Raw genomic sequence first — 25,586 nt, forward strand, 5'->3', positions numbered from 1 at the left:
ACAAAGGCTCCCCGTCGCGTCTGTCTGAACGCGATAAACTCACAAACTACTCAATGAATATTTTTGTATTAATTGAATCAACTTTTTATTTAATAGGGTTTTTTTGAGGCGAGGCTTGTCTTTTACGTGCGTGCTAATTAATTATAAGTGTTATGTGGCTTGCCAATAGTCATTATCATCTTTAGAAGATATAGTGTTGAATATAGTGCATAATATTAGTTTCGTGTCTGTTACTTCGTTTGGCAAGTGCTATACTTTCTTACATATTTTGTTGAATTGAATAGACACGTACTTAGCCCCAATCTAAAGCATACATTAATCGTTATCCGTATCTTTACTATATTACTTTATTTGTCCATTTAAAGTAAGAATAACAATAAGGAGTGGATAATTAAACAACGTAGAGACAATAACATTGTAGCCCCAGTTCATGCGACGTACTTTTGCTAAACTTGTTACCTTACCAGTATCATTCTCCTCGGTGGCCTAAAAACCTTACGTTTTATGCGGAAAAAATATCTTTTTCTTCGTTTTTCATCCAGCACTCAGAGCAGTAAGCTGGGCCTGAGTTATACATTTTATAAAGAACTTTGACGTTCCTACAAACGCAATTTTGCGCAGAATTGAGTCCACGGTACTGATTGCTCCGACTAAATAAAAGGAGCGTTTATTGAAGCTATGTTTTGTATTACTTACTCTTAGGACTTTTAGTTGTGATTGTAATAATGTAAATAAATTAAATATTTATTAAGAATGGTATTTTCTATGTTTACGCGAATGTTAGACATTAAAAAAATATATTTTACGGATTTTATTGCGGTTTCTTATATTTTAATTTTCTCCTGACATTTCGAAGACTGCAGCCTTCGTGTTCAACTGATGTGCTGGTTATCCGTAAAGTCAAAGTTATAATATATACCTACAATTTACAATTATACTATTCCTCTTTTTAAGCTGTCTGGTCTGATCTACGCAAAATGAGCTCACAGTGTCTGGAAGTCTGGCAGTCGGTTATTAAAAATGATAAGAAATCTGTAATATGACGTTATTAAAGTTAATAGTTCTTTAACGATAATGATATATAAAAATCTGATCGAGAAATATTTAAAACAAAGGTTAACCTTTTTCAAATGAAACTACAAATCAAATACATCCTAAGTACCTACTTATTTATCGTTTGAACACGTGATTCATGCGGTTGTTGGCACGTGCGGGAACTGTAAGATTTTGCTAATATATTTTAACATGAACGAGCGGCGTCCAAGCGTCCGATGCCGTAACCGCATGCTCCATTCTGAATCTCACACGACGCTCCCCACATATCCTCTGGCCATCACGTACGAACTGCCACGGATGCCATTTCCTATGCGGTCGACTACGTATATACATGTATACATCTTTATTGAATAGGTACATTGTAGCTGAGCCCTGAGTGTTAATGTCCTTTACAATTTATTGTATAATAATCTTAGTTTTACACATACCTATACATTATACATACCTGATGGTAAGTCGAGTGGGGTCCAATATAATGTCTATTTACGAGAAATGATTACCCCTCTAGATTATATTAAAATCAATATTTAATGAATATTTTAAACTTTCGTTTAGAGATAGCAGTAGTATAGTCCCACTTATCAAGATTTAAGGTAACTTCGGTAGTAAACATACCATACCAACGATTATTTTGCGATCGATACTGGGAATAAAAATCAAAATAAATCATCTGTAAGCCTCACACACAAATCTTATTCTGAATTATTTTTTTAGGACTTGAAAATAGATTGGAATCGCGTATAAAATCGGTTAATGATTAATCTAGATGCAGAGAATATTTTCGTGTTTTTATTTATTTAAAATATCAACAATTGTCACTTTGAAACATTTACAAAAAGATACATAATACAAATATAAATCAAGTAGTTGCACAACCACACTACGGTAATCACAGCACGCAATAGTAAATGTAATTTTTAGTTGTTTGAAGCTTGTCCCATTGAAACATGTATACCCGGTGTGTTTACAGTCAGGACATTCTTGTTTACACTAATATCTTTAAACAAACGTGAAGATTGATGCATATCGGATTATTTACCTATAACTGTTTTTATAACTAAACTATACCACGAGTGGTACGATGAATGATGGATACAAGATCTCGTCTACTGTAATTTTGTTTGATAATGCAGAGAAATTTCATTCAGAAATAAATTTCGATATCGGTCTCCTAAATAAGCTATTATTCTTTATACTTGTTGGTCTTAATAAACAATATGATAATTAAACATTTGTAGTTGTTACAATAGAATTGCTTAAATAGGTATCAATATTTACATCAATGCCTAGAAATGTATGAAAGTAAATTACAAGAAAAATTTGAAGGGCTAGGTGAGGTGTGTGAGGTAGAAAAATTATGGAAGGAATTTAAAAAGGAGGTTGTGAATGTTGCAGTTGAAGTTTGTGGAGTAACAAAAAGAAAGAAATGTAAAGAGGTAAAGAATGTTTGGTGGGACAATGATGTTCAAAACGTTGTTAGTCAGAAGAAGCATGCATGGTTAGACTGGTTGGCAATAAGAGCAGATAATAGAATGGGAAAGGCAAATGATAGAGATGTGTCAAATATGAAAAATAAGTATAAAAGAATAAAAGAGGAAGTGAAAACATTAGTTAAGAAGAAGAAGGATGAAGCAAAGGAAAATTTTGATAGAAGATTGTGTCAGGATTTCCAGAGGAACATTAAGTTTTTCTGGAAAACAATTAGGAAAGCTAGAGGAAAATCAACATCAGCAGAGCTTAGTAGTGTTAGAGATGCGAATGGGAGAAGCGCATTAAAAAGATGGAAGGAATATTTTGAAAGTATGTTTGAGAAAGAAGATACGCAGGATTTACATGAGATTGATGAAAGGGAAGAAAAAGAAGATAAAATAGGCATGGATGAAATTGTGAAAGCTTTAAATAGCATGAAGATGGGTAAGGCACCAGGGTATGATAGGGTGTCTGTCGAAATGCTAAGGGCTGGACAGGGCGTTGTGGCAAGTCTGTTGTGTCGACTCTTGAATTTGTGCTGGAGCAGAGGCGTGGTACCAAAAGATTGGTGCGGCGCCGTCATTGTTCCACTATACAATGGTAAGGGGTCGCAGCAAGACTGTCAAAGCTACCGAGGCATTAGCCTTCTTAGTGTTGTCGGCAAACTATATGCTAAAGTTTTGATTGAAAGGGTTATAAAAGAGACCTGTGATAACATTTGGGATGTACAAGCTGGATTTCGAAAGGGCATGGGGTGCACAGACCAGGTCTTTTCCTTGCGAAATGTTGTAGAGAAATATTTGTCCAAAGGGCAAAAAGTTTTCTGCGCTTTCGTAGATTTGGAAAAGGCCTATGATAGAGTGATAAGGAATGAACTATGGTCAGCTTTGTCCGTGTTTGGGGTGAGTAGTAATCTAATTCGAGCGCTTAAGTCTCTCTATGAGAACTCTATTTCTTGTGTTAGAATAAATGGAGCCTACACTAACGGGTTTCGCATTAATAAGGGTGTGAGACAGGGATGTGTAGCGTCTCCATGGCTGTTCAACCTATTCATGGATAGCTGTCTAAAGGATATGAAAGAGAGTGAGTATGGGCTGAGGATGAATGAGTTGTCACTCAATTGTTTACTCTACGCTGATGATCAAGTAATTCTTGCTTCATCGGCGGAAGAGTTACAAAAGTTAGTGACAATTATGGATGGTGCTTTTGGGAGAAAGGGCATGAAAGTAAATATTAATAAAACGAAAGTTATGGTGTTTGAAAGGGACGATAGCATGACAGAATGCAACATTATAATCCGTGATGAAAGGCTACAGCAAGTAAGAGAGTTTGTGTATCTGGGTTGTGTTTTCACTAGTGATGGAAGGCATGATAGTGATATAGATAGACGTGTGAGTGCATGGAATCGGGTGAATGGGGCACTGCACACTTTTATGGGTAGCTGCAAAGTGAAAGGATTAATGAAGGTTGAGGAAGCTCGAGAAGTATGTCAGGACCGTGCAAAGTGGCAATCTATAGTCTCTGCCTACCCCTATGGGATAAAGGCGTGATACTATGTATGTATGTATCATTGCCTACATGAATAATATGTGAAAATAACGGATAAGTCATGCATCGAATATATTTTTTTTAAAGGTACTGGAATAAAAGGGACTTTTCACCAAACTATCGAGGTTTTTGATTTTATTTGTTTAAATCAGAGCCTGTTTTCGCTTATGGTAATTCCCTACCAACCGAGAGCGCTTGTACGCAATCCCGTAACGAGAAAACTGTGATACAGAGCGTATAAATAAATTGCCAATATTAAATATTTGCCAATGGACAATATTTGACTCTTGGCATGCATACATTTTGTTTCAACTTTAACAGATAAAACCTCGAAAGAGTATTTCCAAATACTTGTTTTCTCGATTTCTACGTTTGCCATGAATAATAAATATTTCCCTACAGACAATTCATCTACAAAAGTGCGTAAATAAAACCATTTTTCCCATCTGTGTCATGATCAATCTTACAAGACGAACAACATTTACTTTATAAAGTCGCCCGAAAAGGAGGAATTCTCCATATCGGCGATTGAAATGCTAATTGACTTAAGCGACATTTTTATCAAAAAAAAAATTAACTAGTTTAAAAAAACATTGAAATAAAGCGCTTCATATTCATACAAGCTTTACTCACAGTTTATGCATGCGGCACTTATGTTGTTAGCTCTTGGATTAAAGTTGTAATTTTTAAATAGTAAAATAGTTTGGGATGGATGACAGTAGTCTGAAAACAACGATCGTAAAGTCTTACCGATGCGATTATAAGCTGTTTTAAAATCGACGCCATTCTCAAGCTTCAATCCGATTCCCTAAGAACAAGTCGAGACAAGAACAAGAAGAGATCAGAATAAGACATTTGCAGAATGTGAAAGAAATGTGTTTTAATTGGTCAATTTTAGAGATTAAAAAAAATTGGTATCGTTTGTTGAAAATGGCAGTAGAAATTAATTTTCAAAATTCAGATCAAATGTTAATTCCTCAGGTTCACGATCACTCACTTATGTCCGAACTACCGCCCGTAGACATTTTGCTTATTATTATTGCAAAATAGTCTAAGGAAGTTACTTATTTCATACCATAATTAATGAATTAAGCAACCAAGCGGCTCAAATCTTAATATTAGAAATAATGTGTCCCCAAAGAATAATAAATGAAAAAGCACCATATTCCACTCGCAGATATGTTGGGTACCTAATATCGTATAACGAGGCTTGAATAAATACATTTCTGATTTCGGCGATTTGATAAAGGATCCTAACGCTCGCGTGAATTTTCATAACTTGATACACTGACGATTTGCCGAATATACTTAAGTATATTGACGATTGAAACGAAATTGACTTAAGCGACATTTTTATCAAAAAAAAAATTAACTAGTTTAAAAAAACATTGAAATAAAGCGCTGATTTTCTTCTTTTTCTTTGATTACTGGCGACGAGCTTGATTATGAAGCTATTCCGCCAATGTCACGTTGTTACAGACTGCAGATTTCTAAAGTACTATAGATGAATGTCTTTATGTTGGAGACTTTAGTTAATGAGAGAATAAACGAAAGGGATTAGCAGTTCTTGAGTGACAGTTGACTCTAGTTGGCATATTGAATTAATGTTTTCCCCAAATGTTACTGAGTGCTGATATTAAATACGTATGAAAGTTAGTGTCGCAAAAATATGTCGCTTAAGACAATTAGTCTTTCAACCATTGATATACTAAATATGTCGCTTAAGACAATTAGTCTTTCAACCATTGATATACTAAATATGTCGCTTAAGTCAATTTCGTTTCAATCGTCAATATACTTAAGTATATTCGGCAAATCGTCAGTGTATCAAGTTATGAAAATTCACGCGAGCGTTAGGATCCTTTATCAAATCGCCGAAATCAGAAATGTATTTATTCAAGCCTCGTTATACGATATTAGGTACCCAACATATCTGCGAGTGGAATATGGTGCTTTTTCATTTATTATTCTTTGGGGACACATTATTTCTAATATTAAGATTTGAGCCGCTTGGTTGCTTAATTCATTAATTATGGTATGAAATAAGTAACTTCCTTAGACTATTTTGCAATAATAATAAGCAAAAATGTCTACGGGCGGTAGTTCGGACATAAGTGAGTGATCGTGAACCTGAGGAATTAACATTTGATCTGAATTTTGAAAATTAATTTCTACTGCCATTTTCAACAAACGATACCAATTTTTTTTAATCTCTAAAATTGACCAATTAAAACACATTTCTTTTCACATTCTTGCAAATGTCTTATTCTGATTCTCTTCTTGTTCTTGTCTCGACTTGTTCTTAGGGAATCAGATTGAAGCTTGAGAATGGCGTCGATTTTTAAAACAGCTTATAATCGCATCGGTAAGACTTTACGATCGTTGTTTTCAGACTACTGTCATCCATCCCAAACTATTTTACTATTTAAAAATTACAACTCTAATCCAAGAGCTAACAACATAAGTGCCGCATGCATAAACTGTGAGTAAAGCTTGTATGAATATGAAACGACGCGTACGTAAAATGGCCAACATCATTGCCGTGCGCACCCATTTGTACCCGGACCCTTTACACGCATTCATTTTCCGTGTAATAAACTCTGCGCGCACTTTATTTTTATCACCCAGACGAACTGTTGATTGTGAAATGTTGAGGCGCTTAGTGTTTGACAAGCGTCGCTTGTGACCCTTGAGTTTTATGACGGCTGTATGTAGATTTCTGCGATATTACAGCTAGTTAGGGCATTAAAAAATCATTATTTGGTTTATTAAAATTCATTTTCTGTTTGAAAGGACTTGTTAGAGTTGTAGCGAGTATCCTCTGATATTACAAAGGAATAAGTAAAGTACAATTCCTGTGATTTTTCAGTTTAATAATATTAAATGCGTAATCTGATAATAGAATTTCTTGTCACCCAAGGACATTGGCATTAGATTTAGTAGGCCTCAGTTAGCCGGGACGCGATCAAGCCACGCCACGACGTCGGCGTATGATGCCGATGTCACTAATAAGGTTGGTTAATGCATTTAGAGTTTTGGGGTGTTTGTAGCATAAGGCCAGTGTGAGATCAGGTTCAAAAGATATGGTTAGAAATGGTAGCTACACGACCATCTAGAAAGCTAGCGTCATGTAGAGATAAGATAAAGCACGAGTTTGGTAGAAGGGGCAATAAAAGTGGAAGAAGGTTGTTTGAGCCTTCGCTAATCGCGCTGACCTTACCTAATTAACCATTTCTATGAAAGATACTAAAATCTTGTCACCATATTCGCCCTCAAAAAAATTTTTTTTCGTGGCCTATCACTTTCATGCAATATTAAATATTTTTTTGCAGTTACAATATCGGATATTATACTGAATTAATAACTTGTTCTAGTTCATTCCCCGTACCCACGCAACGCCACACCATACGTTCTGTGTTGTGGTGCGGGAGGTTCCAGTGATTTAGTAATACTTCTTTACGTGAAGCCTAATCACCTTTATATAATATATTGTGTCTAAAGTATTCCTTTCAAGACAAAAATATATACTTTTTCCCGGGACGTATCTTGCCGGAATACGAAATTAATAAGATTTTATTGCTGTCTACTTAAGAAGGATCCGATAAATGTTTAAGGTTTTGTTTCGTTTGTTATTGTTACATTACGTGACTGAAATAAAAATCGGCTACAACATTTTGTTGCGGCAAATCGGCTTGTTCTTCTTTGAAATTTTTCGTATATGTAATAAATACGTAATGGCTTGTCGATTAGTAATTTAACTTTAGTTAAATACTTGAATAAAATTGTTATTTCTTTACCCTTAGATGCATTTTTTCTTAAATTCCATACAGAGCTACCTAAATACATTAGACTGCCTTGATGGCGTAGTCGTACTGCATGCGCGGTACAGCAGTGCTCTGAGGTCCTCCCGGGTTCGATTCCCGGTTCGGGAAAGGTTATATTTGAGTTTTTCTGCTCAGTATTAGCCCAGAGTTTGGAATTTGTGCCCGATATGGCTCGCCTCCTATCACCTCATGGGATGGAATACATTTAGCGAAAAGTGGGTGCCCTGATTACGCCTCTGCATACTCCTTCGGGGATATATGCTTGAAGTGTGCTACCTAAATATAAAGTTTGTAGGCTGTATAAATTGGATGGTTTTGTAGAGGGACATGATTAAACCAAAGCTAAGACTTCAGACTATTTAGGTATTCTCTACTGCTTTAACGTGTGTTCACCTTTAAAAGTGCCTTTACATTGAGAGAAGATACGAACACGCATGACCTACTTAATCAGTAATTCGGCAATGAATATTATTTCATACACATTAATCAAAGCTATTTACAGTTGGAATAGAGTCTAAGTATTAGAATATATGCTGTTTCGTAACGTCTCTGAAGTAAAGTGTATCTAATATAGTAGTTTGTGAATGTTGTGTAAGTACGTCTTGTCATCAGTATGAAAAAGGTATTTCTTGAAATTAACATCATATTCATTTTCTATAGCTTTGCTTAAAAAACATATTAATTTTTTTAAAGCAAAAATACTGTACAGGTTTTTCATTGAAATTCAACATTCATAGTTAAAAACTAAAGACAAATACGAGGTAAATTTCTATTGTAATATCATAAAAGCTGAACTGAGAAGTGAGTTGTTAAGCTAAAAATGTAAAGCATTCCATCATTCTCTTAGTAAGTACTACTAAAATAGTTTTAGAACAAGCTTTAAGTCTAGTTCAAACGATATGGACTGCGCTCCCTTTATCGAGTCTCAATAAACCGCAGAATTGGAGCCAGCCCCAGGCACTAAAAGCTTTCATACAGGCCTTCGTCAAACTATGTTGTTTCACAAGACCTCTCCTTTGAGCCACTGTAAACAGATGCACTTAGATTGCTTACACAGCTATTGATAGGAATGTCGGGGAAATTTATGTTTCTTTTAAGTATCGTAATTTGTTTTTGTTTATTTATATTTCGTTTCGTTAGTCTATATAGAGTTCTGTAATGCCTTAATATTTAGAATATGTAGTGCGTAGTAACTAGGGTGGTAATGAAACTCATATTTTACAAGAATAGCACATTTATTATGTTGGAAGTAGTACAACATATTATGGCACCTAGTTCCGTATTTACTATAAAATAAGGAGTAATTCTGTATAAACTTATATCTACTTATAAATATGAAAAAAACAACAGTGTTCTAAAATACTGATTACATTGACATGGAATCTCTTACGCACCACTCTAAAGCAAGAAACCAATCAAATAAAGACTAAATAGAGATGACTGTTAGATTGGTTAAATATACATCAAAACTAAAATCGTAGTGGCAGTAAAGATTTAGCTTATGTTTGAAAGAAATAACATAGTAGTAAGGAAATTGAGGTAAAAAACATAATAAGATCTATGCGTACCTAGATAACTTATGCAATTATCCCTTGGCACGTAATTGCAATACAGTAATCTCATTAAATTGGTCATGATTTGCATTTATAGTTTTATTTATCTTTGGCTGTCCGTCAATCACCTCTACCTATTCTTCACACAAATCATATGCATTCTCAATCCAACCTGTGTGAAACTCAATCCTCTTCGTTTTGCAGTACTATAAGACAGACCACACAGTTCCACTTAATTTGGTCTGAGAGCTTGTAGTACATAATCTGTGGACCTTGATCTACTGATGCTGAATTTCTAACCAAACCTGCGACTCCGGTCCGCGTTTCTGCAAGAATTGCAGCAGTACTTCCTGAAGGGAGGCACCACGCAGTTCCTGATTAGCTGGTCGAGGGTGAAGAGCTCGCAGTATTGCGTGGCGTCACTGGTTGGGCAGGTGGTGAGGGGCCGTGGGGCGGGAGGACATCTTCGGAGGCGGCAGCGCCGGCGTCGCTCGCGGGGCTTCGGACCACAGAGGGATTCATCTGCTGCTGGACACACTAGAGGTCTTCGGGATACGCCACGGCCGCACGTTGTTGAACACTGAAAGGTATTTTATACTCCAATTAATCAATTTAGTGATCAGACTATCGATTTCATAGCAAAATATTTTGAATGACTTTTGAGAAGTGTAGCCAAGTGTGTTAATTATTGTTAAAAAATTTGATCGCTGCTCTACCTAAATATTACAAATATAAAGGTGACGAATTCATCTTATTGGGTAATCTATTTAAATAATCTGTGACGGTAAAGATCAAAGGTATGATTTCACGATTGTGAAAGTTAGGAATCATCTTGAAAAAACTATTTTTCGGATTTTCTTCCTACGTTTCGTAGACTTTGCAGCCTTCATGGTTACGGCGGAGAGTGAAGTGTTGGTGGTCCGAAAGATCAAAATTAAAATATCTAATGCCATTTTAAGATTATACAAAATGAAATAGATTTATTATAATGTGATTCGCGTCAACATAACAAATCATTAGGAAAATCCTTTAATACTATGTATCGTAGTGCAAATTAGTATGGTAAATAATGATAATGTTAGTTCTCATACCTGTGTCCACGCTAATTCTCTCCAGTATACTGGGCAGTGTACACGATTGCACGCCTGCTGCCTGTCTGGTCTTGAGGAGGGACACAACGCAGGAGACACACTGTTCTTAATCACTTCTCTTAATGATGTTATACTGTCAAAAGCAATAAAAATTTTAAAATCATGTCTTTAACGGGTGAATTAGGCAAAAATCTATATTTACATTAATTTCACATAGGTTCTTCTCAAAAATTGGGTTTATATTTCATATATGCCTATCGTCTACTTTTCGAAATATAAACATTCATCGATTACATTTTACAACAATGTGCACTGTAAATTATTCTCAATTGAAGATCATTGATTTGGTTTTAGCATGCCTACATGGATATCTACATCTAATTGTATTATTCATAGATGTAACACCCATGCTACCATAAAATTTCGTTTGAAGCTCGTGCAATTTATTCTAGTTCTATTACATTCCATATATCGTGAAAGCAATCATCAAATTAAATATTTGCAGCGCAAAATCGATTTCGATTTGAATAATTTGATTTACCACTTTGGCAACATGGTTACGAGTACATTTCATGATTGTATTATTTATATCAACATAATTGTTGTGTACACTTCTAGAAGAAAAAAAATACGTTCATTAGATATAAAACGTTGCAATATTTCTTAGTTTGTTTGTGCGTTATTTATAATAGTTTACCGACGGGCAGGGAATCCGCAAAAGTTTAATATTGCCTGCGTTAAATATTAACTTGCTCGATATTAAAGTTTACCTAACGTTTGCTGGTACACAGAACAGTTGTCTTTCTTGGACGCCGTCATCGCCACAGGTAGCGCTGCATTCTTCCCACTCTCCTGGCGACCATACGAATTCACAACTACGAACAAAACAAAGAATCTGATTAATTGTAATTCAAATGTTAAAAGCGAAGCCAGGCATAAAATATAAAAATATTTTTTATGTACTGAGGATTATTTTCTTGTAAAATACAGTATGACTAGATACTGATAATGATTTAGTAAATTTTACTACTGTTTAAATATTACCATATACAAAGGTCTTATCCACCAATGGTTTTGTATATTCACTGATTCACTGATATGAAAAAAAAAACGAAAATGCTACTACAAAACCTTGAATAGAAATTCGTTAAATAAAAATAAATCATCGTGAATGCCGTGCAATTTTTATTCGGCATTCAATCTCAATTTCACAGAAGTACGGGGCGTGCGTGCGAAAACGCCGGCATCCCACTAATGGAGATGGCATTTCATAAGGATTATGATCGCAGATTTCGGAGTAATGGAAATAAATTGCTATATGAGAACGTACTGCTGACATGCGTCATATACGAGAACGTATCAAAATAAATAACTTTTTAAACTTGGTACTGAGCTTAGTGAAGATGAAATCTGTTGAAGATATGGGATGATCTCTCGGGAGGACAAATAAGAATAGGCTATGGCGGAGAACAAATTATGACTAATACTCTTTTTTAAAAGAACGAGCCAAAGTGGTAAAATAATGGTAAAATAAGGTAGCAAACTTATCTCCCATTTTGGCACATTGACAAATAAAGTTGATAATGTACTTATAAATCCCTAATCACAGAATTTTTGTTAAAAATAATTATTTAAATAACATATTCCATTGACACAAAAAGAAAACCCTATCGATCTTTAAACAAGTTTCCCCACGTAAAAGAAAGAATGTAAGCACTAGAATATTTTTTTATTGATTTGAGCCTTCTTTGCCGATAAAGCATTCAGTTTAATTTTAGCTGCAATCGACAGCCACATTGTAGTATGTTGAATCGATACACGTCAATACGTCGATCATCCATTAATAATTCGGCGTTAATGCCGGCAAAGTGAAAGTAATCTTTAGTTACATGGCCGAGTTGTTGTTTGTTTGTGTTTGTTACATGTTTTTCTTACATGTGTTTTAGAAATCCATATTATTAAATATAGATGGTGAATGACGAGCGATGAAAGAGAATTAACACGCGTGATCGGTAAAGGGGAAAGTACATATAATAATGTGTCGAAATATGAATGTAGACAACCAAACACTGAAGATGTAATAGATTGGGGAGATGATATTATTTATGGATTCAAGCTCTTTTATATTTGATATCAAAATCCTGTATTGTTTCAGTTTTGTATGTGGTTGGTATTCATGTTGATTTATGTTTCTTGAAGGAAATAAGCATTGACTGGCAACAGAATATTCTTAAAGTTGTGACTGTGTATGTCTTCCTTTATTTAGCTTAATTTCACTGCAATATATGGAGCGAGAAAACAAGTTTACAAACATGTTGCAGGTAGGATTTGAAATTTTATTTTCTAATAAGGACCGCCTGCTTGATGTCATCTCTCTTTGTGGGATTTAGTCCCGAGGATATTTTGCTTCTAGACTTAGGCATGTGTGATTGTATGTATAACTAGTATTATTATGCACGTTTATTACTCTTTCATTAGAAACCAGCTAAGATAGTAACTTCTGGTACGATATTACCAAAATCTATATTAGGTGGAGCATAAAAAATTCTAAAAACAAGTTCCATATACTCAAATTACTTAGAGGCTAAATTTCCATCACCAGTTAAACCTGATTTCCTCAAGAAGAATTTATTGCTTGTCCTAAAATTTCATTACTTCAGTCCAGGTTATAGTTTCAGCTTTGCGGTCAATCACTTAAAGCGACTTTATGAATACCATTCGTATTTCTTTTTGACTTTGACTTTGACTTTTACCTGTGCGTGTTACAAGGTTCATATCGAGCCGGTGGACAGTTTTGGTCCCGTGGACAGCGTGCCCGTACAATTCGGAGTCCGCCCCCGCACGTCGCCGAGCAAGGACCCCGTTCTGTGGACCATCTGTAGACAAGGATAATTTGTAAGAAGTTATGATTTCATTTGATGAGACTGCCTCGGTGGCGTAGTTGTATTGCATGTCCGGTACAATAGCGCTCTGAGGTCCTGGGTTCGAATCCCGGGTCGGGCAAAGTGATATTTAGGTTTTTCTGCTCAGTATCAGCCCGGAGTCTGGCATTTGTGTCCGATATGGCGATAGGCTCGCCCCCTGTCACATCATGGGACGGAACATACTTGGCGAAATGTGGATGCCTTAGTTGCACCTCTGCATATCCCTTCGGGGATAAATGCGTGATGTTATGTATGTATGTATGTATGATTTCATTTGCTATTTTTTTTTTAAATTACGTGTAAACATCATAAATATTTCAAAACACACTAGATGCATTATCTTATCTATTGTTCCTTTACTCACGCTTATTTTTTTATTACCTCCTAATTTAATCCATACGAAAATTTTAGTAGCTAGTCATATTTGATACCATAATAGACTAACTAAAAACCTTCTGCATTGTTTTAATAGATCTGAAATCCAATCTATAGAGAATTCTAAGGAAAGATTACTTAAGATGGTTGAACTGAAGACTACAGAGATTAGAATAAATAAATGGCCTTTTCAATGCATTACCGTCTGATTCATGAAGAAATCGAACGCCAGGGATATCTAGAAACGCTTTTCATGGCAAAAGGTTTTCATCTATTGTTTGAACTTCAACTGGAGTACTAAAGACAACTGGGAATGCCAACTTATATCGCTTTGTGATTTGATGTGTGAAATTGTTTTATCTGGATACAAAAAGAAGTTGTTGTGTTGTTGTGTTTATCAAAGAATTAGGCTTAAATAGTTACAATTATTTGTAATATTGTCCGATATGATTTGTAAGTCTTAGTCACTTGTTACTTCAATACTTGATCTCTTTAATAACATATTTACGTCATAAATTGTTTATTAAAAATTATGTAACTAACTATGCTATATATTATAAAGGAGCATTTAATAATTAAAGAAACAAAATTCCAGTAAATTTTATAATTATAAACATTTTCTATAAATGAGAAGTGAAGACATCGGTATCAAATTTCTAAAATACAACAGCAATAATTATTTTTTATTTTAGCTGAGCAACAGAACATCGAAGGCCTTGTAAATATGTTATCTTAAACTCAATAAAGAACTGATTTACAATTCCTAGCTTTCATCGTGGTTGTTTTATATGTAAGGGACGATATTTTCGAAGAAATCTTGAAATTGTCATTCGCTGGAGTGTTTTTTTGCGCGTTTTGATCGTAGGTCAGTCGCATTTTAGTTTTTCTAAATATATACTAAATTACTTTTTTCACTAAATATATTAGGATTTGAGAAAAAAGATAATGTATAGATAAATTATGTTCAATTATTAAATAATCTAATACAATAATTACGAGTAAATATATGCTATAATACAATAATTACTCGTACTCATGTTTCAATAAGATTTTGATTGATCATAGTGTGTATACTTCATGCATATACCGTTAAATTATTGAAATTAAGCTCAAATTGAAATGCAATCACCATCAACGCAGGCTTAAATGTGCTTTATAGCAGTAATGATGTCATTAAGCCTCAAACAGCGTTATTGGTCGCACAATTTCTTGTTTATTTAACAGAATTTTGATGAACAACGTTTGTAGTTTGGAGCTTGAATAAAATTAATTTATGGAATTCGGCTTAAATAATTCTTTTGAATTTATTTACTATTCTTTAATTTAAATCGAACATTTTACCTTAATATAGATAGTGTATGTTTTAGATATATATGTTATTATTATTTTTACTGAAGAAATTCAAGTCTCACAAAGTAACGCAGTGAATTGTATTAAAATTGTTAAGATAAATTTTGCTGTGTTCTATACATTTTAATATTCACTATATATTTCACATTTGAGAGAGTTAAAGAATACGAAATAATTAATAATAACTGTCTCATTATATTTTAACTTTAGAAAGTTCAAAGTTACTGACGATTAGATAGTACGAAATATGAATGTAGAAAATAGTAACATTAAGACCTAATACCGATTTAAGGAAACCTTATCTCAATCGTTCTTTATAATATAATCGGATAAAATTACAGGTATTACCCAGTAAAGAATACTAATTATGCAAACCGTTACACACGCAACGAATGATAAATGAATGGAACAAATGAGGAATTATCAACTTGTCAGACGAAGGCCAATGGCATTAAAAATGTACAGAGTGTCAAATTAGAGCCGTAAAAAGGTCTAATAACTGACGATGATTACGCAGAATATGTACACTGTACATACATTAGCTAATGATGTTATCGAAGTTCTTTGAAACGATTTTATATGCCTATTAAAAACATTGTATGCCGCTTGTCTATTGGGGTTTATTGTTTTGATATAGCTAGAGACATGCGTGTACAATCTACTTATATTATTTAATAAAAAAAAAAACAGTTGGTTGTAAGTTTAAAGGCATTTTTTGTAGTTTGTTTTACAATTACCCAAGAACTGTTGCTTGGTGTTGTATAGCATAATACCCAATTGTAACAAAATAATTGAATTTGAAATGGTTTTATTTTCCGCCGCCAACCACGAGAGCCTTAAATCAAGTTGCGGCCATAAGCTAGATTTTATATTAAAATAAGATTGTCGAAATGAATGTGAATTATAGTTTGTAATGCCTCAATTTATATCCAATGTGACGTAGCGACAGATTTATGACCCTCTGCGCCTGATATGGATTGCTGAACATTTTGGATGTTAGGTACATATCAATCAGGGTAGCTTGTGATATTCTACGTAAGCTAACATATTTAAAATTATGATCGATTAACACACAAATACAAAAATCCTAGCAATTGATTCTGTTTTTATACCAATTACACAAATGAAAGATTTCTTAAGTTACTTCATTATTTTGTTGGTGGTAGGGTATATTTTATATACGCCCGAATAACGACCGTCTTAAAAAAAGTATTAGAATCCACCATAGCGACCCACTAGTGTCCTATTATGATATTGTAGAATTATTGTAAAATATTGTTTATCTACTAAACATTAAAACATCATATTAACATCCGTCTTAAAATAATTTGCTGGCTACATTCAACTGTTACCTATTTGACACTGACATAAAATACAAACATTTTCGCAAACTGTGTAAGATATTATTAAAATTTCATAAATAATTTTCTTTACTATCCTGTATATACCTGTATTCCAAAGGTCGCGCGCGGCCCGCCGGAGTGCTGTAGTTCACTGCCACTTTCACCGACACAGGATCATCAGAGAGGCTCGGGTGAGTCGGGATTGCCTATACAACAAACACATATTCATTAATTACACAATCTAGAATGTGCCATTGACCGGTTTTGACCAACGATTAGGTACTAGTAAAGAAAAAATATATTTTTACTGAGTATGATAATTGTAGAAATATAGAAGAGAAGTCTTCTTCTTAATCATTCCCCCATTACTGAGGATCGTGACTCCTTCTGCGTTTCCAACTTTGTTTCCAGTTGATGCGATTTGTCACCTGATGAAGGGCGGTGTTGATGGAGATCTAGGAGATCTCCAGCTGTTCGGAGATCTGGTCTGACCATCTCTTCGGGTTTCGACCTTTGGATCTTTCGGCCTCGACCTTTCGAGTCACAACCAGTTTCTCCAGGTTTTTAGCCTCTCTTCGTGCGATATGGCCGAAATAGGTCCTAACACGATGAAGAAGAAAAGATTATACTTAGTACTAAAAGCAGGAATATACAAAAACAAAGGATAGAATAGGAAGGTACAAGTTATTGACTATAAATAAAATAAACAAGCAAACACTTCAGTACAGGCTATGCGTTAAGCACATCTTCTATCACGTCATGGGACGGATGTAAGTGCATGAAATGTGGGTGCATTATTTACGTCTCTGTCTAACCCTTCGAGAATAAATGCTTGAACTTACGTATGCAAAAGTAAACACGTTAACGATACGGCTGTGCAAAATGTAAAAAATGTCTGAATAAAATACAATAAAGGGAAATGAGATATAAGGTAGCGTTCCCAATTAACTTCAGCAGTTGAGTTGAAAGCGTTCGTGAATAATTAAAGCTGTGCGGATGGACCAACCCTTATCATCAGATGTTTCGGCTCGTTACACTTTTCATAGTTGAGTCCCTTTTGTAATATACGTTCTTGTGGCTTTTCGCACAAAAGTGAAATTAGGCGGAGCTGAATTGAAATTTTGGAGGTGTGAAAATTGTTATATAGGTAGTATTTATATTAATTTCAGGTTATATTTTTTTATGTTATAAAATTATAAAAACGATTAACAATGAAATTTTGCTTATAACCGTTTCAATCACTTATAATTCGGCAAATTTCCTGAAATCAATCAAGGGGCGAGGTATGAACGTGTTAAAAATCACTCTTTCCATTTATTTGTACTCAGCAATAACTTAATTTCCTTTTATAACTTTTCACATACTGCGAGAGAAATTTAAGAGGAACACATAACGAGTTCCAAAGTATTTAATGCATTTTAAACAAGAAACAGAAGAGACAGAGTCAAATAAATTTGTGACGAGTTTGGAAAGTAACAAAGATAATAAACTAAATACCAGAATACACGAGACGCCTTCAAAAGGCAAATGCGGGTATAAAAATTGAAGGCAAATAACATAGATGTCCGTTTATGCAGAGCTCTCAAAAGGAACTTACTGGAATAAGAAAAAGAAAGTGCTTTTTTGTTTGTTTACTCAAAGCAACTCGCTTGGAAAAACTGCGTTCCGTTGTTTTTATACGTAGTTTACTGTTAAGGATTCTGTTCGATGCAACAAATAGTTCCGCGCAGTAGGGAAAGCAATTTACAAGTTTGTACATTGTTGGTTTTAATTGGGCTATTGAATGAGTATTTAGGTATATTTTTGGGCTATTGTACGAAGTCTGTACGTGAACCTATTGTGTGGAGCTGATGGTGCATTATAATGGAGGGTATTTTAGAGCCGCAGAGGAATTTACTTGTTGCACTATACAGTTTGGGTTAGGAAGAGATTTAATTTTATTAATAGAAATATTTTGGCCCAAATCTCTTAAACATAAGATCGTTAAGAAGCATATTACTAAAGAAAATTAACATATGTTCTAAAAAATCAGTAAAAATATCGTTTCAAATTATTAAACATATGCAAATCCACATCGCTATAATGGGGAATATTATTTAAAGTTCGACTAATTATTTAAAGTTGTTTAGACTATTACTGCGCAAAGTAAACAAATTTAATTAAAACTTTACACTGTTCATTTAAAAGGCCCTAATGCTAAAGAGCCTTTATTATATTTAACTGAACTAAAATCTTTTTACCAACAATGAATACCCTTAGCTAACCATTTACAAAACACAAGCACGCCAGTTAGCGAGCTAACGAAGTTCGAGACAATTGCTCGTTATGTCAGCGCCGCTTACATCGCGCGGAAATTTTATAGAAGGGATTTTTTGTGACTGCAAAATGGCCAAGTTATTTTTTTAGAGCAAATGGGAAGCGTTACTTTCTTTAGTGGCTGTCTTCTTAGGAGATATTTTTTAAACTGGTTGGTCATGCCAGTCGCGAAATAGAGCCGCGATGGTATAAATCACGGACAGATTATAATAGTTGCTGGTAGGATATATCTTATATTCGCTCGGATACCGACCACCATACACAAGTTGACATGTCTTCATATTCAAAACTTTACGTGACTATGTGCTAAAGAAAATGCACTGCTGCTCTTATACTAGTTACGTTTTACGCTTTGTGTCTTTTGTGCAAGCGTTTATTCTTTCTGCCGTCTCACAAAGGCAACAAGCCAGCGAGACAGGGTAACAAGTTGCGATTTCGTTGGCCGATTTTTCACAGAAGGTGGGAGTTGACGTATTAACCGTGAGCGTGGTAGTGTATGGTATGTGTTGTATGTAGTATGTTTAGAGGTCAAAATACATCACCTAAGGCCGAAACGTATTTTGTTATAGCTTTAGCATAGCATTAGATTTTAGGATAAAATTTTCTCTGTTTTCTTATTCTGTATGAGTTGCTTCAATATGCGTAGCTCACATACATATTAACATCGAATAAAATAGTATATAATATGTCGGAGGAAGTTATGAGTTGGATTGATTGTTGTTGTTGTAAGTGATAAAATATTGTTTAATTTAATTCAAAAATAAAAATATCTGTGAACATTGTGTTTTGTGGTAGCAAATTACCCTGATGATGCCCACTAAGTCCACAACCATTAATAACGATCTCAACGGACAATTCTTCTCGGACATATATGTATATTTAACAAAATAGTTTAATTTGCTTACTTTCCTGCAATCCACTTACAGCTGTCTTTGTTAGGATCTTAGTAGCAAGACAACATTCAGTTTGAAACTTACCATTATCAATAAGTCGGTCTGCAGGCGAGAGTTGGACGATATAAAGACGTCAGTATCGGTCTGTTTCCACTTGAGCAGCGTGCCGGCGGCGACGGCCTCCCCCTCCCACTGGTAGCCAACCTCCTTAATGTCTATAACATGACTGTCCACTTCGATTATTTGGAGATTCTGCGGCACATTGGGGTCGTACTTAAGATAGTTGTCCTGTTTGTTGTCTATTTCAATTCGTTTGGAGTGTTTGCTCAGTTCGAGGATTGGTTTGTCCCTTTTGCGCTCCCTGATGGCTATCTGTAGGGCCACGGGGGTAGATATGTGGACGGAAAGTTGGTTCGCTTCGTGCGGCACCATTGTCATGCGGGTCCAACCTGAATGATGATGATGTAAACATAATAATTAGAGTAACTTAGGTTGTAAATGGAATTTTCTGAAACCATTCGTTATTTCAAGTATTTTAGTAAGTATTCCTTTTATCTCGAGTAACAATAATTAAGCATTAGCAACAAAATATGGATAAAATAAAATAATAATTATGACAATGTTGATGTACCATAAAAAAAAAAAAAATTATTTACAGATTTTCTTTTTAAAACAAATTCAACTTTTAATATTCCGTTTTAGTTCACATTGTCCTATCGATATTAACGTCATGAAATGGTTTACAATTATTGAAAAAGTGTTCTCGGAGATGAATTTAAAGTGAAATCACAATGCAAATTATGCAAGCGGTATCCATTTGGAACATTTTTCCGATCTGGTTTACATCAAGTTATGAATTTTAATGCTTATCGTTGCATGAATACTAATTGGTCGCGTTCAGAAATTGATTTGAAATGTGTGATTGCATATTTATTATTAAATATCATTTGTTCTTTTTTTAGTGAACTGATGATTTTTTCTATTTATTTGATAATTTGACTGGGCTATCACTTTCCTATGAACAGAAGTGGACAATTAATATTTCCAACTCCTCCCTATCTTTCTATTTGATTAATTTCGTTGCGGGATAATGAAAAAATAGTTTTCCCTGAGACTCACGGAGCTTTACTGCTCGGTGTCATAAAATGCGTGCCACTACTGATCCTGGCTTACAGGAGTTGTAGTGATGGGTGTAAGGGCGGGAAAGTCTCTTTGGGCTATCACTTTTAGATACCTAAATCATAGAGGAAATTGCTTTACTAGTAGTATGCACTATAACCGTATAGCAAGAGTAGGAATCCAATAAGGTTTAAATTAGAAAACACTGCACTGGATTGCAGTGCGCTCGTCATCCTGACAAATATTAAGTTTCATAATATCTAGTATAGCTTTTCCCTGTGACCCCGCCGATGAGAAATAGCTTTTCCGGGATAAATATTTTCCCGGAAAATGTTGCCTATCAGGAGTAATGTAGTTACCTATTAGTGAAAAAAAAAACAAAATTGGTTTAATAGTTCCTGAGATTAGCTCAAACATATTAACAAACTCTTCAGCTTTATAAGTATAGATATACTGATTACGGTAAATACTTTTTGATGATTATGGCAGAGCATGAGGTCGATTCAGTTAACCTGTTCATATACAAACAATGACTTAATGTAGAGGACTCTTCTGGTCATTTTAATTTTAAGGAATAATTTTATGGTTCTTTGTTATGAAATGAAATTAAATGATTTGTTTGAACCCGTAAAATGTTGACGGAATCTAAATAATATAAAATGTTATATATTATTTAGATTCCGTCAATATTAACTCTACCACCAGTTCGGAAAGCAGCTCTTAACAAAGAAGAACTCTGGTGTTGCTCTTTTCAAAAGCAGTTTAAGGTATAAACTACAGTACAGGATATAGAGAAGAAAAAATACAATCGTTTTTTTTTATTGTAGTTTAGAGCAGGTCCTTTAATAAATTAATTTTAAATTTCCATACGAGTACACAACCCACTCTTATGAAACATTATACAAATTGAAATACCCACCTTTAGTAAGTTGTCTGTTGTATATATGAGTGTTGTTATTACAATATCCATCTGGACACCAGTTACAAGCAGGGTCGGTCGCGTTACATTGCCCCTTCACACATGTGCCCTGAAAAAACAAAATGTGGTAAAAAGGGTGCACGTAATTTATTCGTACCCTAACGTAAAAATTCTATCGAATAAACTAAAATCGTATAAAGTAATAAAACTGTTTCAGAGCAAAGCAAGGAATCTAAGAGTAATATGCATAAAAATATTTTATTCGGTTTATTGAACTTGAAAGAGCTAACCATTTTCTTCTCAAGCATAACATTTTAGAATTAAACTGTCTTGATCAGTCAAGATTATATTTTGATCAGTAAAGAGGTTACTCAATCCGCCGTTATTTTTTCACAAAATTCATGATCTATATATTCGTGATTTACATACATTATTTATTTTATTTAAAACTTTAAGGTACACCAGAAGTATTAAAAAAACCTAAACAAATGTGTATACATATGATGGAAATTATTTAAACATCGGTGGTACAATTTTATATACAGTTTTCGTTCATTTTAATAACTGATTAATTGAAATGGATTCGGTAACTTCTATATTTCTTGTATGACAAATGTGTATAGTTTTCCTTCATAAATTAATTATGTAACATTCGGAGCTTAGTAGTTAACGTCTAAACTGAAGTTAGCGGGTCGATACTAACAACTGTATAACAAGGGCAAGGTTCTTTATACGCCTGTGCCTCCATGTTACGAGGCAGCGGCGTCAAAATTTAATATTCATGCGCATATTTTTGATTCATTAATATTATGTTATTAATTAATTTAGAGTAACTAGCTTACAGTGCTGAGTAACTCGTATAGAGCCGCTGAAATATGAAATTGGAGTGGTTTATTTGCTAATAATTGCTAATAAATGCCAAAACTTCGTACCACCGATTTTGACCGCTATTTGTATCACCGGTATTTTAATTATTTCCACCGTATGTATACATATTTGTCTTGTTTTTTTTATATTTATGGCATACAATAAAAATAAATTATGTTTCGGATAATCGTGCCTATTTATCGCTTTTGAAATTTGAAATTTAAATTCACAAAATCGCATTATAAATTTGAATAGGAGAGAGGAGAGGGGTGGAGGGTAGAGAGGAAAAGCGTAGCTACTATTTTTGTTTGTTAAAATTGTTGTGCACATCTGTCACAAATGTAAGCACTAGCCCAAGTTTTATTGTCGGGTTAATTTATATGTTTGTGTTTGCATTGTTGGTGTGCCTAAATAAATAAATAAATAAATGAATGTTTGAAGCATCCAACTAGAAGTAACAGTCCGCATTGATCTCTCGATCAATCACGAAAATCAAAATTAAATGACAACGATTAACGAGTATCATTTTTTAAATTCCAAAAGGTCTACTATTTTCTAAAATTATCTATATAGTACTTAAACAAATGAACACACGCACGCAGATTTAGTTAATATGGTTGGTTTCCCTTTTTGTAGCTGGAATGTACATTAGTATTTACTTTAAACCCTATTCGTAAAGTCACATGACATCACATTTTCCATTGAATGCGTTTTATGAGTTATTTAAGTACCAAGAGGCCAGTATTTTTAACATATAAGGGTACTTTTATCTAATCCGAAACAAATGGCAGCGGCGACATTAAACGAACAGGGCCGCACTTGCAGCATAAACATTTTATGACGAGTGAAAAACAAGTTGTGAAGCAAGCACACAGACAGAGGTGGCCGAATTTATGATAACGTAAAAAAACACGTAAACATTTTATTGGGTTACTTTAAAGGCGTTTACAAACAGCAGGATTGGCTTTAATGTTTATGCCCTTGTTAAATGCTTTTAAATATGGTATTTTTGACGAGCCAGTTGCGAGAAAAAAAGGTTCGAAAACCGCGTGATCTTGTTTCCAGTTACTGTTTAAATATTTTTGTGTAAACAACGACGACCTCTGTTGTCCTGTAGCTATTAAAAGAAATAGCTTGGGAAAAATTCAGGCGTGTTTACGAAATTTGAAGTTCACGCCTCTAACTTTGCCATATTAAATTGTTGAATATTGCTTTAGTAACTTCACACTTCCACAGACACTATATTCTGAAAAGGGTCACTAGTCACTAGTTTAGTGCATTCATTCATTAAGCTTTAGTATCGATATTACGTGGTGGCCTGCATAGTTATGAATAATAGCCGTAATAGCACTCAACACTGAATTAGTGTCGATTTATACGATTTTATATTTCTCAACCATGCCCCTGCACTTAATAATAACACATGTTTCCTCGAAATTTATCTATTATGTTGCTTGTCAGATATTAACTTTGTTTTTAAACATCTTGTTTCTTAAATACTACTAATATGAGGAATTATAAGCATTATAATGATTTCAAAAGGTTATGATAATCTACCTAATATGATATGAAAAATATGATAAGTCTTAAACCTTCATATCATAAAAGAAAGTCACCCGCCACGTCTGCTTGTCTGTTTGAACCCGAGTAAACTAAACTACCGAATGAATTTCTATAAAATTTGGTATGAAAATAGTTTATGTCCGTTTTGAATTAAATATTGTCTCAGGAAAATATATAGCAGGCATTTTATCCCGGAAAAGTTATCTGATTACAAAGGTAAGAAGGTAATACATAGGACACTAGTGTAATTTGGCTAATGAGTTCATTTGTTAATTCATGTCGTTTTGTTACATTAGTGATATACTCTGGTGTAGATGTAAAGGTTAAAGGCACGAGTAAGAACAAATGTGCTGTGATTTTCTTGTCTTATTGTAAAAATACGACGTATTATAAACTACTATAACATATGTCCGTGGTATACCTAAATATTATTTCACAAAATAAATATTTGTATATGTATTCGGGAGCGTGTGTTCAACATCAACTAATTTGATAATTAAACCGCCTTCTTCGCCGCTGTTAATGTTATCATTATTGAGCTTTGATGTTCAGTAGTTATTAACACGCCATTAAAATAATTATAATACTTTTACCGCACACACATTGCAATACTTACCAAGTTTATAAAAAAGAAAATTTAAAGCAATATGAAGTTGAATGGTATTTTTATCTATATTTTATAACTGGTATTATAAATGTATTAAAAGAAATTACTAACAGCCCAAGTACGCCTCCGTGCGCAACTAGAAGTTGTAACAAACTTCGCTTGTTACTATAATGGCGTATTTGACTGCATGGAAAAAAAAGGTTATAACAAAGGATACGAGAAAGAGTCTCATTTAAGTTGGCCTAACGATGTTCTTGCGTAAATAAAGAGTTGTTTTTCCAGAATTTTGTAAATCACCATTCTATTGATTTATGACATTGCGCACTCTTAATAAAATAATGACCTATTTCAAAATTGTTAATTTGTGGCAGTCGGCGTAAAACTAATTTCTGTTTGCTACCTTTTTTTTAAGTTGCTATAAAACTGAACTCATTAAAGATAGGTAAAAAATGAAACCTATAGCATGAAAAAAAAAGGGAAAAAACTAAACGGTCGCAAACAGAAATTGGTTGTTTGACGATTCCCACAAATTGGCAATTTTGGAATGGGTCCTTATTTTATCAAGAGTGCAATTGATCAAATTAATTTCTTTACATGATTAATTTATATAATTTGTTCGTAGTACCTGAGAACAGACATCGTAAGGTCTCTCGTAACTGCACGATGTACCGTCGGGCAGCGCGCCGTAACTAGAAGCCTCGCCTCCTTCGTAATCTACGCACCAGATCTCACAGTGCTTTGTATCTGTAAGAGAAACATTGTTTTAAA

General features: G+C 34.2%; 1 protein-coding gene across 1 annotated transcript in view; it reads right to left on the reverse strand.

The window, feature by feature from the left end:
- Positions 1-9,114: 9,114 nt before the first annotated feature.
- LOC115446884 (A disintegrin and metalloproteinase with thrombospondin motifs 3) overlaps positions 9,115-25,586 on the reverse strand; it is a 47,309-nt gene continuing 30,837 nt past the window's right edge. The window contains exons 10-17 of the mRNA XM_030173705.2: positions 25,444-25,562; positions 21,782-21,890; positions 19,828-20,192; positions 16,640-16,740; positions 13,296-13,418; positions 11,313-11,417; positions 10,543-10,675; positions 9,115-10,031 (exon numbers count right to left, since the gene is read on the reverse strand). Of these exons, the coding sequence (XP_030029565.1) occupies positions 9,747-10,031; positions 10,543-10,675; positions 11,313-11,417; positions 13,296-13,418; positions 16,640-16,740; positions 19,828-20,192; positions 21,782-21,890; positions 25,444-25,562 (1,340 nt within the window). The 3' untranslated portion in view covers positions 9,115-9,746. The remainder of the gene's footprint in view (positions 10,032-10,542; positions 10,676-11,312; positions 11,418-13,295; positions 13,419-16,639; positions 16,741-19,827; positions 20,193-21,781; positions 21,891-25,443; positions 25,563-25,586) is intronic.

Source organism: Manduca sexta, chromosome 20, assembly GCF_014839805.1.
Source record: "Manduca sexta isolate Smith_Timp_Sample1 chromosome 20, JHU_Msex_v1.0, whole genome shotgun sequence".
In the NCBI taxonomy this organism is placed as follows: domain Eukaryota; kingdom Metazoa; phylum Arthropoda; class Insecta; order Lepidoptera; family Sphingidae; genus Manduca; species Manduca sexta.